The 17,405-nt window shown below is 32.4% G+C and overlaps 1 protein-coding gene across 1 annotated transcript; it reads left to right on the forward strand.

Moving 5' to 3' along the window:
* Positions 1-7,345: 7,345 nt before the first annotated feature.
* Positions 7,346-16,159, forward strand: LOC104210050 (agamous-like MADS-box protein MADS2). Its single transcript, XM_009758849.1, has 8 exons — positions 7,346-7,802; positions 13,066-13,147; positions 13,685-13,749; positions 13,845-13,944; positions 14,119-14,160; positions 14,249-14,290; positions 14,487-14,620; positions 15,833-16,159. The coding sequence occupies exons 1-8, from the start codon at positions 7,618-7,620 to the stop codon at positions 15,918-15,920; spliced, it is 738 nt and encodes a 245-aa protein (XP_009757151.1). The 5' UTR covers positions 7,346-7,617; the 3' UTR covers positions 15,921-16,159.
* Positions 16,160-17,405: the final 1,246 nt, after the last annotated feature.

Consider the following 17,405-nt stretch of genomic DNA (forward strand, 5'->3'; position numbering starts at 1 on the left):
CTCAAGTCAGAAAATACAAAAAATAGTTTTGAGTTTGATTTTTGTTCAAGTATTGTTCCATTTGTGAAAAATCAGAAAATACCTAAAAAATAAAGTCTTGTTAGTTCCTCTACCATGTTTAAAACCAATATTAACAAACTCATGAAGATTTGGATGGATAACTTTAGGCATTTTGAGAGCTCCATGTGTTTGAATGGTGAAATGTGATAAGCAGAGATTTAACTAAGTAAAGTGGAAGATTTTGATTATGTTTGAGTTAATTTTCATATTCAAGAGCGTTCTGCCTATATGTTTCACCAGTTCAAGTTCGTTGGAGTAGAATTTCAGTCATGGTTCTTACCACTTTATCTTTTCAAACAAGTTTTCATGTGTGAGCATCCTTCCATATAAGCTTAAATAAACAGGAATTAGATATTGGAGAATCAGTTAAAAGGAAAAAAGAGGGGGCAGGATATTGGATTTAGTTGCTTTAGAGGTCATACAGCAATGTCCAATTTAGTTTGTTGAAACATAAGGAAAAATGAAAATGGGAGGTCAAACTCTTTCACATGTCCATCATAGCTCACGGTAGTTTGTGCTAATTTTGGAGCCATTTGGATCACTTAAGAGATTAAGGTTGAATTGATTCTTCTTATGATTAATCAGTCAACTCGTTTGTAAGTTAAATGAAGTTGGTTTTTCCTAGTTGTTTGTGATTTGCTGACTGCTGTGCTTTAGATTAGTTCTTTCATATATGTTTGTAGTATGATATTAGTTTTGTCTCTTTATGAATAATGGCTGCTTTGTTGAATTCCTATGAAGTCCATGAATTTGTCTTCTTTTAAGTCGTTTGAGTTTTGTCGAAATGGATCCCATAAGTTATGAATCCGTTTGTGGAATCGGGGAGAGCGTAGTTGAGTTAATGGGACATGGAGACTGTTATCATATTCCTATCCGCCAATTTATTTTATTTGTTTATTAGATCTTTTCTTGTCTCAAGTGTCCAGATGTTTATCCAGGATGTTTGTTTTGCCATACATGTTCGTATTCGCGTGAATCATTGTTAGGTTGGGAAGCGGTAAAAAGGCCGAAGCATGCTTTAGGTATCGGGCTCGGTCTAACAAAATGAAAAGTTAAAAACGAAACATGAGCATGAATTGAATTGTTCTTTTATTTAGTTCTTTTTCTTTCTTGATGATATTATTCGCTAGGAGCATGCTTAGGCCGTCATCACTTGGGTAGGCATGCCTTAGGATTTTTGCTAGTTTCGAGGTAAGAGGTCGTTCCCTTAGTTAAATTTATCCGGGGAATGGCCCAAAGGATTTGTATATATTTTATTCCGGGGTATGCCCCGAAGTATTTGTATTTGGAGATCGATAGCAGAACTCGTAGTATTTTAGTTTATTTTTCGTTTACTAGGTGGGACGACTTCGAGCCTCTTGTGTGTTTATTTTTCTGTTCTGTGTTTTCTATCTCAATTGAATATTTTAAAAGCCAGCTAGATCAAGTATGTAATCGTGACTTTCACGGGACTCGTGGAATGCCTAACACATTCTCCCCGAGTCAAATGAACCCCCTTACCCGAATCTCTGGTGCGGACTTGGTTTTAGAGTCTGAAATGTTTTAAAAGGAAAAATCATTTTAAAAAAATGGTGACCTCACACACCGAAATCAAAGTTAGGTGGCGACTCTGAGTTATTTTCTTTTGAACAATCTTTTGTCACTTTCAAAATTGAAAAACCCTTTCGAGCTTTGCGAAATCTTTTTACTATTTTTAAGAGGGTTAGTGAGGTTGTAAAAAAAGGGTGTGACAACAATATTAGAAGAAAAGAATGATATAAATAAGGGTACTATTATCAACACAACAACAACAACAATCCAGTATAATCCCACTTAGTGAGGTCTGGGGAGGGTAGTGTGTACGCAGACCTTACCCCTACCCTGAGGTAGAGAGACTGTTTCCAAATAGACCCCCGACATGCTTCCCTCCAAGAACTTCCCACCTTGCTCTTGGGGAGACTCGAACTCACAACCTATTGGTTGGAAGTGGAGATTGCTTACCATCAGAGCAACCCCTCTTGCTTAATAGTGGGGGTACTATTATCACTATAACTAAAATCATTAAAAACTGGGCTTAGAAATGGAGACTTGAAAGAGTAATTCAATAGTAAAATACAAAGGAAAATGAAAGAAGACTGCAAGAAACAAAACAAAGCGAGAAACAACTATCTTCCTTCTTGGAGAAGAACCCAAGTATGAATATTGATCGGAAATTAGAGAATGACGAGAAGAACTTACAAAATTAGATAATGACGAGAATGACACCGTAATATCAATAAATTATCACGATTACAATAAGGATCGAGAAGAACTTACAATGAGGATTGACTTCCACTGAAATGCTTGAGGAAAAGTGCAGAAGAATGAAGATGAAGCGGAGAGGAGGAGGAAAGAAGATGACTGGCTATCTTCAGAAGTGAAGGAAATAGGAGAAGTACGATGTTTTAGGGTTTCTTTGAGTGAGAGTAATTTGTCAGACAACTTGTTGCTTTTGGCTTTTTTAAGCATTCTTTAGCTTTTTTTTTAAGCAGTTTTTTTTGCCAAACACTCCAGAAAATAAAAAAAGTGCTTAAAAGCTAGTTTGACCAGCTTTTAAGCACGTTCAAACACCTTCATAACTGTTCTTAGTATTGCATAAAAATAAATCCTACAGCAAAATATAAAATTACCCTCTAAAACTTTATATTTTATTGCAACAAAATACAAAATTATCCTCTTTCAACAAGTTTCACTAATTTATGCCACAAAATAGGTATGTGCTTCTTCCTTATCATTATTATATAACAACTACTTGTAAAATAAATAATATTAGGACAGAAAAACTACTACCGGATGAATAACTTGAACAGTAATCTTACTCCATAGTTGTAGTGGTCTTAAACTTGAATTATAACTGCTTAAGAAAAATAAAGTATTAGTGCTAGAGATAATAATCAAGGTGTTGATATGAACTTTATTAGCCAGCAGATTACAGGCCTTGTGCTGTCCCGCTTTTCATGAGTGCTTTTGAAATAAATCCAAGTCTCATAGGAAGCGACCTACTCCTACACTCACATAGGTGAAATCTATCAAGGGTGCTCCTATAACTCTAACACCCCACTCATACGAGCTACAAATTTTCATTAAGAGTTAATAAAAACTCAACTTCACAAGTCGTTACACAAGTCGTTACAGGATAAATGCACCTACAACAAAGGGATGAAATAGTAATAAATGTAATAGTGCATTCAAAAACGAGCCATCATATGATTCGTTCTTCCCATTAAACCTAGTTATAGGTTCTTTCGTCCCTAGGTTGGGTTTCCTCATATATGACTTATAAATTTATGGGCTTTAATCACATCCCATCGTTGTAATCTAGACCCTTTCTCTTACCAAGACCTTGGTTAGTGGATCTGCACGATTACCACATAATCAATATTAATTATACCACTTGTCAAATATCTCATAATATTGTATTTTCTCCTTATATAGGTCTCGATTTACCCTTGTAATAATGGTTTTCTACTCTACCAATAGTAGCGTGTTATCACAAATGCATTAAAATAGAAGGAATTGGTTTTTCAAAATAAAGAATTTAAGATAATAAATTTCTCAGCCAATTCGCTTCTTCACTAAAGCTAAAATAATTAGTTCAGCCTCCAAGGTAAAATTAGCAACTATTGCTTGTATTTTTTATTTTCAACAAATACTACTACCTCCAAAGTAAAAATATAACCTGTAGGTCCTAGTTGCTCCTACCTGCTCCTAGTTGTATTAAGTGTACTACACATGAAGCCCAAAATTCATTATGTAATAGGTCCCTACAAATGTGTTATGCCATAGCCTAAGAGGGTTATACAAGCACGACATATTATGACAATCTAACATCCCATGTCCTTTCCATCCACACACATGACACATATATGTTGCTATGACACCGCTTGATAGGGTTACAAGCATAGAGAAAACATCTCATGCAACTCTATTAACTCATTAGTAATTGTTGATCTAAGAGTGCGATACAATTACAAAACACCGTTTATGAGAACACATTTGCTATTGGACAATCAAAATTAATTACAAATTCTAGTTTTAGTGTGGCTGATAAGATAAATGCCATTGGACTAGTGTGAGTGCTAACTGCGACCACACCTAGGCAGGGACGCCGTCCTCTCTCCCCTAAGTTTTTCACATTTTGTTTTTTACCCTTATAAAATTTTGAAAATCTTAAAAGCAATTTAATAATACTGGTCCTTTCCAATTTAATTTAATTTTTATATTTTCCTTTTATCTTTTTTAGTAGATAATTTAAACCATCTCCCTGTAAATTGTTACCATCGTATGTAATGTGTCTGGAATGAATATAACATATTATATTTATAAGTATGATTACTTTGTGGGTACGTTAAATTTTTCGCAACGCTATTAACATGTATTTGTTTCATATTTTATATTTTTAAAACCAAAATCCCATCTTGAATAACTAAGCTAAGCGTTCTTCTAGTTTATGTGAGTGCTCGAAAGGATTATCAAGACAAGACACTTCAATGGAAGAAATGTCCCAACAAATTGGAAACTCCTATGATTTTGACTCTTGTTGGTTTTTGGGCATTTCATTAACATGATACGTCATTGTCAACAAAAACTGTGGTTCATATTAATATGCAAATCGAATCTCACATTTCAGATTAATTTTCTAATAAGAGTTTAACAAGTGTTTTCACATTTTGGAAAATAATAGAAGATGTTATATATATGTGTGTGTGGTTACTAGCCTTAGGGTGTGTTTGGTACGAACAAAAATATTTTTCGGAAATTATTTTTCAATTTTTTCATGTTTGGTTCGCTTAAATGTTTTGGAAAATATTTCCTTATGAACTCATTTTCCTTATCAAGAGAGGGAAAATAGTTTTCAAAACTCCTTCTAACTTTCCCCACCCTCACCAACTCACCCCACCACATCTCCAAAAAAGGCTTTTTTCTTTTTTAAATTTCAGTTTTTCCGTTACCACTACTACCCCTCCACCCCACGCCCACCCCAACCCCATTCCAACTCGTACCTCAAAAAAAAAAAAATTTACCTTAATCTTTTTTTTCCAATTTCCAATTTTTGTTTTTTCGTTTTCTAACCCACCCACCCCAACCCTGAAATCTCTGTTCATTACCTTAAATTTTTGTTTTTTCCTTACTTTTTTTTTGTTTTACACCCCTCCCCCCCCCCCCCCCCCAATAAAATTTTTTTTTAAATATATTTTCAGTTTTAATTTTTTTATTTATCGATTTAAAGGTTCAAAATTTTACAAGTTCCAAAATTATGAGTTCGGAGGTTTATGTGTTTAGAAATTATAAAGTTTACGGGTTCAAAATTCCGCGGTTTTGAAAGTTTAGCGATTCGAAAGTTTATGAAATTTGTGGGTTCGGAAGGTTGTTGGTTTGAAAGTTTATGGCTTTATGTTTATTATATCTAAATTATTTAGGAATACTCTTGAAAAGTCATTTTCCTTAATTTGTGTATCAAACACCGAAAAATGAATAAGATAAAATATTTTCCACGGAAAACATTTTCCGTTATACCAAAACACACCCTTAATCTTTTTTTTTTGGAGGCTAAAAAATCCATAAAAAGCAGCCACAACGCTTTGTTTGATGTACACTAGATCTACAATGTTTAACATAATTTCCCAAAGAGGCACTTGAAGTTTAGACACTGAAAGTCATTTATCAAAGAGCCCATTAAGCATTCTATAGATTAGGTCATTATTAATCAAGTCGATAGTACTCCTAGTCTCATTATATTGTCACTTCCTTTTTTCCAAGTGTTCTGAGATGTTGTTATTTTACTAAAAGTGGTTACGTTTTATTCGTGCTAATTAAGTGCCACTTAACTGAAAATTTCAACATAAACGAGTTTTTTTCTTTTCCAGTTTACAAAAAGCAGAAATGTCATGTCTTTTGTTCAAAAGGTGCCACGATAACATAATTACCGCTATAGAATCCAATTGGTCCACTTTTAACTTCTCTTTAGTTTTCTATAGTGCCGGGCTATCTATTATCTATCGATTTTGCTTTGCATCTACTTCCCCATTTTCATGATACTATTTTTCTTATAATTTTAATTGATGGTACTGGTATTGTCTTTTTTCGTCTTCTTGAGCCGAGAGTCTTTCGAAAATAGTCTCTCTATTCTCTCTGAATAGGGATAAGGTTTGCGTACACACTACCCTCCTCAGACCCCACTAGTGGAATTTTACTAGGTTGTTATTGTTATTGTTGTTGTTGTTGTTGTTGTTGTCCCTTATACTTTATAACTTAAAAAAAGATGTAGGGTTATAAAACTAAAATCTAAGTTTGTAAAGAGCTACAAAATTAATTGACTCGACATCTCATTATCCCAAAAAAAGAAGAAAGAAATACTCTTTCTGTTGCAAAATCAGTAATCTATCATCCCTTTCTAATCCCCAAAGAAAATATAGCTGTGACTAAATTATGTCGTCACATCTTTTATTTAGTAAAATTCTAAGATTTATTCTGAAAAGGTAATTGAACTACATCCAATTCAATATTAAGGAAAACAACAAAATTAACTTTTAACAAATAAGTGCAGGTTAAATTTTTGGATGAAAATGTTTAGTTAAATATATCAAATAATATAGCATTTCACCTTTATCACATAGTAATATATTAGCTTATCTTTATTTAAAGTGTCAACAACAAACTCACGGGCGGATGTAGGGTAATATTTATGGGTTCGGCCGAACCCAACAACTTTTGTATAGATCTTGTATTTGTATTAGAGAATCTATTAAATTTGTATTAGTATATAATTGTGAACCCAATAACTAAGACATGCTATGAGTTCGACGTCAAGTTTAGAATCCACAAACTTCAAATCTTAGCTCTGTCTCTAAACAAACTCAATAGTGCATCCTGAAAATCAATATTTCATGGGTTTTATATTAGTAAGTTTGGAAATTTAATTTAAAAGCGAGAAGAGTATATCTTTTTCGAAAATTTTGTAATTGAAAATTGGTGTGCATGATATATATGTAACAACCACTAGTCAATCGACGCGTGTTCAACTAATTCAATACACGACTTTATTTTTTCTCTGATGGACCGCACAATTGAAAACCCAAAGAACTAACACTTAACTAGAGGCGTGTCGCTCAAATTGCGAATACTCATCCGGCGTGGTCACCACGCTTCAGAAATCGCGTGCTAGACATCCCTTTAATGCATTGGCTAAATTCATGAAACTTCAGTGGAGACAAGACCAACCCTAAAGCTTTGAGGTATTTAAATTTGGAGTGCCTAAGCAAATCCTAAGGTTAAAACAAAGATTCCTAAAACAAGAAGTAGATAAAGTAGCTAAGAGGAAATGCCATAGCCAACAACCCATGTTCATTTTTTCTTTTGTTATAAAGACTCGCAGAAAAATCATTTCTTTTTCTCTCTAGCTAGGGTTTGCAGTTCTTTTTGTTCATTTCGTTCACAAATTTGGTTGATCAGTAGCACTGAAAAGAGGACCAGTTGTTACCCAAGAGAAGAAAGTGGAAAATAAATCAAAATTAAAAAATATATATATATAAGAAGGGGATGGGTAGAGGAAGAGTGGAGCTGAAGAGGATAGAGAACAAGATTAATAGGCAGGTTACTTTTGCAAAGAGGAGAAATGGATTGCTCAAGAAAGCTTATGAACTCTCTGTGCTTTGTGAAGCTGAGGTTGCTCTTATTATCTTCTCTAATCGTGGCAAGCTTTATGAGTTCTGCAGCTCCAACAAGTATTTATTTTTCCATCTCTTGATCTCTTTTATTTGTAAGATCTGTCTTTGCTTTTGTTTTTGCTATCATTTGCTTCTTGTTTCACCTTTATTTTGATTTTTATAGCTATATATTAGTAGTATGGTGCTTTTCTTAGATCTTGTCCAATACAAAATTAGGTTTTTAGTGTACATCATATATATTTCCTACCAATTTGACCAATCCGATTATATATTATGCAAGATCCATTTTGATGTAAATTCTCTATTTTTTGGTATACTTCTTGTATAGGGGAGTTCTCTCCCTTTTGATTAATACAATTTACCTTATTAAAAAAAATATTATGCAATATCTGCTTCCTTTCATGGATTATAAACGAGTAGTACTACTTGAAGAGGAATTTTGTTTCATTGGTTTTTAGGTTTAAACTAAAATAGCATGAAAATACTAGTAATATTTAAATAATGATAAATAAAATATTGATCATATATATATCAACAATCTCTCGTTTGAAGTTAAGAAAAAAGGGTAAAAGGGGTGAGTATATAGTCGTACGTGCAGATATGAGCAAGTGTTTTATCAGTACGTAATTACAACGTTGTGTACCCTTTAAAATACTTTGGAGTAACCAGATAAAACACTGTCCTGTCCTGCACCTGTTGGATTACATGATAATTAAGGTCTTTGATCTTTTTAATGATGCATGGCAAAACCCTACTAAAGACTTCCTCTTTTAGCAAATTGGTCTTCAAGATCCCTCTTTTTATCCCATGTTCGTACTCATTTGTAATAGGTCATGCAATTGCCCATCGTATATTGCTCTTCAATTAAAAAAGAAAAGGATTTAAGATGTTTATTGGGTAATTGGCTGTAGTCTGTAGCATATGTAGTACCACGATGTAGCTGATTTAATTTGGGTCGGGAGCTAATTAAAGAAGTCCACTTGTAGTTTACATTTTGTAATTGAGTCGTCAATTTGTCCTCACTTAGAGTTTCAGAAGCTGGAACAAGGGATTCTGGGATATGCTCAGCTTAAAATTTGGCAACCCCTGAACCAAACCTCTTAAAGCTTATTTGGGGTTAAGTGTACAGATAGTCATTCTCAGGAATGCTATTTAGAGATTAGACAATATTATTTGTCCTGAACTTTTAAACTAAAAATCTTAATTTTAGGATAATTTAGGACATTTGTCCTGAAAAACTGAAATTCAGGAGGCACTTGCTAATGCTAAATAGCAACTCTTTAGAGTGGTTATCTGGTGTCATTTCTAGGGGCGGAGCTAGAGTACCGAAAGCGGGTTCGGCTGAACCAGTAGCTTTGGTTCGAACCCTATATTTGTCTTAAAATCATTAAATATATACAAATTATAAATTTAGAACCCAGTAACTTAAACCGATTAAAATTCCTAACCCTAATCCTCTGGTCATTTCTATGCTTATTTGGCATGCATGTCTAGTGCTACACTGCTATATATTTCTTCAAAAGTTGTGTCTAGTCCAGCTTGTACGGACTGTTACCTTTCATATGCACAATTAGTATCGGTAATTCTACCCAAAGCATGCCTATTGCTACCTTGATGATGACTTCCATGTTCTTGGCATGCATGTATTTTGGCACCTCATAATCCAAAACTCATAAGTAGAATAAATTTCCATTTAGGTGTCATTTGAAATGCTAAGTCAAGTGAAGAGAAGTAGTGACTCCTTTAACGAAGGCAAATACATCGATTAGTGACGGCAAACATAACATTAGAGTAAAAACTTTAGTGTTTTAGTATAATTATCTAAAATCATGAAAATGATTGAGTGAAATATATGTTCCTAGTCGAATCTTATGACTTATATATATGTCATAAATTAATGCTTTGTATTGCAATTCCCAAAATTTGGGTTCATAGGAGTATTTATTGCAAGCTAAGGGGGTAAGTTGACATCATTGTTCTTGATTAATTCTCTGTATGATGTCTGACAAATTAAACCAAAACAGTCCTTAAGTAATCTATTATTATAAACACATGAATACAATGTCGGTTTACAAAAATAACCTTATAATATTAAGTATAATAACTCATAATAAAAGGACATAACCAGAATTCTACATATTAGCCTTATAATCCTATTAGTTTTAGGACATAATACTACACGTTAGGAATCCTATTAGTATAATTACTTTCCGACTGTAACTGTCCTCCTCAACTTTGCCCGAGTAAATATCATCCCATACCTGATTCATAATGTCAATTAAAAAACTATCACGGTGAGATGACACATACTATTAAGCTACATAACAGATTGCAGAAGAATTTTCACCCAATATGTGAATTAAGTACTCCGGTACATTTGAGAAAAAATAAATATCTTTAGTCATGTAATTCTATTACTTTCAGGATATACTTCTTAAAAAATCCTATTACTAATTTAATTTGAAAACATATTATAATGTCCTATTACTAATTTAATTTGAGAATGTATGTTATTGTCCATATTCATTAGAAAAAAGAGAGCACATATTATTATAATAGCATAAATACAATTTTAATATACCAAAATAGCCCTAAAATATTAAACGGAAGAATTCATAAGAAAAGGACATAACTGCAGTAACTTTTTTTTTTGGATTACAATACCTTCTATTCTAATTTTTAATTTTTAAAATTAATAAAATTAATTTCATAAAAATACTCCGTATTATTACCACTCTATAAAGTATAATACCAAGAAAAAATAAAAGTTGTATTAAATGGACTTCATAAAGAGTTGAAATTGAAAAAAAAATACCTCCATAAAAATATTTTTTTATATTATATTTAAACTATTTTTCTACTCAAATAATTTTTTTAGTCAATTTTTCGTGTAATATTAAACAATTATTAAACAACAACTAAGAAAATATTTAAGAATATAAATGTGTGAGAAAGAGAAAAAAATGGTTGATAAGAGTCAATATCACTAATGATTCTACAGACATAAATATCTAAAAGTGAAATGTCATATCAATCTTTTAATCTTTGAAAATAAAATTTATAGTGGATAAAATTATAGTTAAGATTAAATATTTAAAACAAGAGATGAACTAATATTAAGATCTGAATCAACATAGAATAAATTATTTTTTATGTTAAAATTAAATAATTAAATCTTTTAATTAATTATTTAGCACGAGAATCCTATTCAATTATTTTTTAAATTCATCATATGAGTAAAAATTTTATTCAAGTCTAAAAAAAAATCTTAGGGTACATAAATTTATTCTATAAAATGAGCGTTTGAACACAAAGTAAAAAGGTTAGTATATTATTAAGAATCAAAATGCTTACAAGTGTTTGAGGAAGCACAATCAAAGCTAAATCATAAACAAGAACAAGCTTTTAACATTATATTATAAAAAATTGATTATGCTATAACGAGATTATTCTTTGTAGATGCCTTCGGCGGAATCGAAATAATATTTCTATGTCATGCATTGCTTACAAATATCATATCAAGAAGAATGACACTATTAGCAATAAGAGCAAATGGTGTACCAATAACGATTTTATTGCGAGGCCACCCACTTTAGATTTGATATACATCTTTAAACAACTTAAAGAACCATCACAAATATATCAAAGCAGAGCAATGGTGCAAAATTTATAAGGAAAGCAAAATTGATAATATGATATGAAGCACTTATGGCTAAGTGTCAAACAATCGAAATAATTGCCCGGAGTTCTAGAGATATATTGAATATTAATGGCATGTTTGGTGGAAAATTAATGGTTTGGGAGGTAATTTATGTCACGTACTACCAGTAGTTCCAAAATCGACAAAAGCGTAGACTATAAAAGCTAGCTTGCCAAAGTTATACTCCATGCCTCAAAGGAAAAAAGATTCAATTAACAAGAAATATAAAGTAAGACCAGATCCAGTATACAATGTTTTCTTGCTTCGCGCCGGAACGAAGAAGAACATCCAATAAAAGATGATTTGTTTCTTCTTGAACACTTGGTTATCAATCCCAATGGTAATAGTAATGCATTTAATAAGGAAAATTTTTCTATCATTAGATTATAACGTGATTTGTGCAAATCGCATGATTGAATTAAAAAAAATATCTTAGCTAGCACAAATGAATATGTTGATTGCAAACTTTAATAGTCAAAACAAAATGTTTTTTGTTTTTGACTCAGAAGAAAACGGTACCAATAATTATTACCAAGAAGAACGCTTAAATACTTTAATACCAAATGGCCTTCTACCATACATGTTTGTTGTCAAATATATTATTTCTTACGTATGTTAGTGTCACCGAATATATAATAGACTAAGTTAAAAGTGATATTCCATTGTATATAGGTTGATTTTGAAGAAAAATATGCCCGTCCTGTTACTAAAAAACTTAGATACGCCGAATAACTTATGTAATAGCACAGAGATGGTATATAGAAGTTTTGACAATAACACCATACATGCAAAAATTATGATACTGGTCAATGTGCTTCTAAGTATATTTTTATCCCTGAATTCAACTTTCATCTTCCGAAACTAAAGAATATCTTTTTAAATTTGTGTGAAAATAATTTTTAGTATTTTATATTTTACAAATATAATATAAAAAGCACAAGGACAAACATCCTAAATATTAGACTATATTTTCTTGCACGAACAACTGTATGTTGCACTTTCAAGAGGGATATTAAGATCGACAACAAGAGTTCTGGTTAAGGCAGAGCAACCAAAGCATTAGGAGAAAACATACACAAAAAAATATTGTCCACAAAGAAGTGTTTGTTAAGATACCATCACATTAAATACTTTTAAACTAAAATACATAATTATTTAACTAACAAGACAAAATTGATAATTTGTGTAAGTTTTGATGATGTCTTTTAATTTTAAATTTATGTATTATGCTAATGTAATAATATTTTTCGGTAATTAGACGATTGTTGTATCATTATACATAAAATTTCTCTCACTAATTAAATTTTATTGTTCCTTTATATAAATAAATATTTAATTATCATGTATCATTATTAACGTGCAACGCACGTTCCTAGATACTAGTGTATTTGAAATACAAATTTTGGGTAGAATAAATCTGCCAAAATAAATAACAGAGACTATCGTTCATATCTCCCAATTTTTCCAGATTTCCAGTGATAATAACCTATTATATATGGGACATATTAGGGATAATTATTACACAAACATTCCCTAAGGTTCGGACTCGTAACACATACATCTCTTTGTGGTACACTAACAATTAACTTTTCCTTTTATTTTGTTGCCTATGCATATCAGTATGCTCAAAACCCTCGATAGGTACCAAAAATGCAGCTATGGTACACTGGAAGTCAACCGATCAATTATCAAAGATAATGAGGTAACTAAAGCTAGTTAACTTCATTCCCCCATCCCTTAGAACAAAGGAATGATAATTATACGATTTTGCCACAGTATATAACTAGTGTAATTTGATTGCTTTCTAACATGAATGTTGCTAATTTGATCAGAATTTTTCCTCGTAGTTTTTTCGCAAAAAAGCAAGAAATATTTAACCTTTTGAGGAGTTGAAAACCCACACTTTATGTGTAAGAAATAAATAAATAGTGAACTCGATCAGAGGCGTATGTAGTGTTATAGTACCGTGTGCATCTGAACTCAGTACTTTCGACACAGAGTTAAATTTAGCATAAAAATTTCTCTAAAATTACAACATATAGCGGGTCAGAACCCATAACTTTTTTAAAAATATAATAGATTCAATGCTAAGAACAATAAAGGTTGAACCCATAGAATTAAAGTCCCGGATCTGTCTTCGAGCTCTATCGCTTGCACAATAAAAACTTTTGGTATTAAAAAACAGGATTCATCTTTTGAATTGACCTCTTCCAAGTTTTGATCATCTCGTTCATTGCAGCAAAGCAGCTGTAGGGAATACTTGAAACTCAAAGCCAAGTATGAGTCACTGCAGCGATATCAAAGGTAAACCATATAGCTAACCTAAATATGTGACATATTACAAGGATGTACATCTCAATGTATTCTTGGTAACTTATACTTGACATTTTCTTTGACAGACACCTTCTTGGAGAAGACTTGGGGCCTCTGAATATAGATGATCTTGATCATCTTGAAGTCCAACTAGATACTTCCCTCAAACACATTAGGTCCACCAGGGTAAGCTTAGTAATATAAACATATACAATTAATTCACCATTAAAAAAAATTGTGACGGCTGATCCACCATAATTTTAAAATAATTTTTTTCCTTCATTTTTTCGATGGCTAGCCCTAGTAATATTTACAAATCTCATCTTATTTTTCTTATTGTACCTTCTGGCTGCTTTGTAGACACAACTGATGCTTGACCAGCTTACTGATCTTCAATCTAAGGTAATTCTCATTTGGTTTGGAAATGTTATTAGGTCAAAATCTCATGTATTCAACAGTAATTCACATAAGCTTTTCATTATATGTACAGGAGAAATTGTGGCTTGAGGCTAATAAGCTACTTGAAAGAAAGGTAGGGTGGGTAGCCAATACATGAGATTGTAACTCTCTTATATATTGATTCTTGTTTGGTGTTGTTAGAAATATATCATTCCTGATTTTATCGATCATCAATTTTATTTACCTATGTGAATATGTGCCTTATCAGTGGAAACTTTATTATTTTTCTTATGGATGTTCCAAATTGTGTTGTAATGTCTATGTTTTAGCTGGAAGAAATATATACTGAAAACAACCTGCAGCAACCATGGGGAGGTGAGCAAAGTGTCACTTATAGTCAGCAACATGCTCAATCTCAGGGTTTCTTCCAACCTCTAGACTGCAACTCTACTTTGCAAATTGGGTAAAGTCTACCTACTTCTAAATTGTCATTTATGTTACTTTTATTTGCATTTGCAACTGAGGGATTGGTGACGAGCAAGCCTTGCTCTAGTGTGAAACACCTCAACAAACAACCGATCAGAGACGGATTTAGGATTTAAACTTGTGGGTTCAACCTTTAAGGTTCTTAGTATTAAACTCATTATTTTCTTAAAGTTATTTTCTATCTACTACTATTTATTGCGATTTCAATGAATTTTTACGCACAAATTTATCTAGTAGTGTTGATGGGAATCTTTCACACAATTGGTGTGGTTCAAATATTCCCGCGGTCCCTTTTTCCTTCCCCTTCTCTAATTCCCCCATGTAATAAAAAAAGAATTAAGGGGGAAGTGCACAGTTAGGCACTAATTAGAGATGTCTTTACTCTTTAGCTACTGTTTAAAATGTATTTACTCTTTTGCCAATGCTTAATAAATTTTTACTTGCCCAGACGAAAATACCCCTGTGCTAGACTTGAATGTTGTATAAATATTAAGGACATGGTGTCCTTAACTTCATGAATGTTGTGTAAATATTAAGGACAAGGTGTCCTTTATTTGCACCTTCCGTTGTTAAACTTTAGGACATCATGTCCTTAACTTCATATGTGCAGTGTAAATATTAAGGACATGACATCCTTATCTTCATGTGTGCAGTGTAAATATTAAGGACATAATGTCATTTACTTGTATTTGCACCTTCTGTTGTTAAACTTTAGGACCTCATATCCTTAACTTCATATGTGTAGTCTAAATGTTAAGGACATAGTGTTCTTAACTTTATGAGTGTTGTGTAAATATTAAGGACATGATGTCCTTAACTTCATGAATGTTGTGTAAATATTAAGGATAAAGTGTCAGGTATTTGCATTTTCTGTTGTTAAACTTTAAGACATTATGTCCTTAACTTCATATGTTCATTGTAAATGTTAAGGACATGACGTCCTTAATTTCATGTGTGCAATGTAAATGTTAAGGACATCATGTCCTTAATATTTACACAGCACTCATGAAGAAAGGGTAAAAATATCTTTTCGTATTAATTTTAATAGAGTAGTGACTATTTTTGCCCAACATTAAAAATACTGGATAAAAACTAAACACCATGTTAAAAAGTGGCTATCCCACGCCATTTCTACAAAATTTAAATGTGCTGGGCCAAAACTAAAATTCTTTATTTTCATTTGTTACAGGTACGATCCAATAACTACTTCTAGCCAAATAACAGCAGTAACAAATGCCCAAAACGTCAATGGTATGGTGCCTGGTTGGATGCTGTGAATGTCCCTCAAAAAGTCCTAACTTTCCCTTATCTTTAGCATCGATTAAAAGCAAATAATATAAGTAATAAAGAAAAACCGCAGTTATCTATCTGAGGACTGTAAATTCACCTTTTTCAGTTCTTTCAGATTTTTTAGCAAAACTTTATGGATAAAACTAAGGTGAATGTATTGAAAGATTCTCGAACTATGTTGCTTTGAAATTTTCTATTAATATCATAAGGTGGATGTTACTGACTATTTTTCATTAATTTATTCACATTATTTGTGTTATGATAGTGTTTTATATATATATATATACACACACACACAAAATCACACTTTCAAATTTCATACAAGGAAATCTGAATTAAAATTTCAAATTTCACACAAAATCACACTTTCACACTTACGGAAACAAATACGTAGCGTTTGTACAAGCAATATTGATAGAAATGGTGAAATAATTGTTGCGACCAAAAACATTCACGCAAGTGCACGTGATCGTCAAGTAATAGAGTAGTGAGTAGAGTGTCGTTCCCACGAACACTTATGATTAACTGTTGACTGATTCAAACCTAATTTCTTTATCTACCGAAGAGATTGTTCACAAAAGAGAGATGTAATTATTTTACTACTTAAACTATAAAGAATTAATCTGACTAAAACAAGTAACCAAAGGAATAGCAATTTCGAGTAACAAACAATAGGAGAGGATATTCCAGAGTCACGGGCATAGTTAACAATCGTGTTGTGTTCTTGGCTTAAAATGACTAATCAATTTATCAGGGTTATTGATTGACAGAGTTGATATTACTCATAAGAATCTGTCGAGTTCTTACTCGCCTATTCAAGTCAACTCAATGCCTATATGTCTATGGAATTAAGATTAACAAGAACACATTTACAATTCCTGTATTTCAACCAAGCAAGGCAATTGGGTATATGTCTATCCCAATTGCGAATCCGTTCCCCGAGGCCCGTGTTCAAGAACTTGCTCTATTTAATTCTATATGCAATCTAAAGTTCTCACTTTAGAGTTCAACTAAAGATTCGTAGATAGTATTTCACTGTTAGCTACTCAACAAAATAATTAAGAACAGAATTAAATAAACAACCCAATATGATAAATCGACTTTGTCGAATTAAACTTCAAACAACAACATTCATGTTTTACCCATGACCCTAGAACAATGGGTCTTAGCCACTCATACTAGTATTCATCACAAAATAGCAAAAACAAGAGAAGAAAAGAAGAACTTGATGGTCAAAACTCCTCCTTGCCTCTTGCCTCTCTATTTCTTGCACTAAACTATGAAAACCTTTTTTAAACCTTGGGCGAGATTGACTTTATATAGGTTAAGTGGGTTTCTCTCCAGATTTCCAATTTTACCCCTAAATAACGTTTTCCGGACCGGACACGCGCTAGCTCGCGCATAACTTCGCGCGTTTCTTCGCGCATGATTCTGCCTCGGCCTTTCTTACGCGCGAACTCCTGCACGGCTTC

The sequence above is a fragment of the Nicotiana sylvestris genome, chromosome 2, assembly GCF_000393655.2.
Source record: "Nicotiana sylvestris chromosome 2, ASM39365v2, whole genome shotgun sequence".
NCBI classification, from domain to species: Eukaryota; Viridiplantae; Streptophyta; class Magnoliopsida; order Solanales; family Solanaceae; genus Nicotiana; species Nicotiana sylvestris.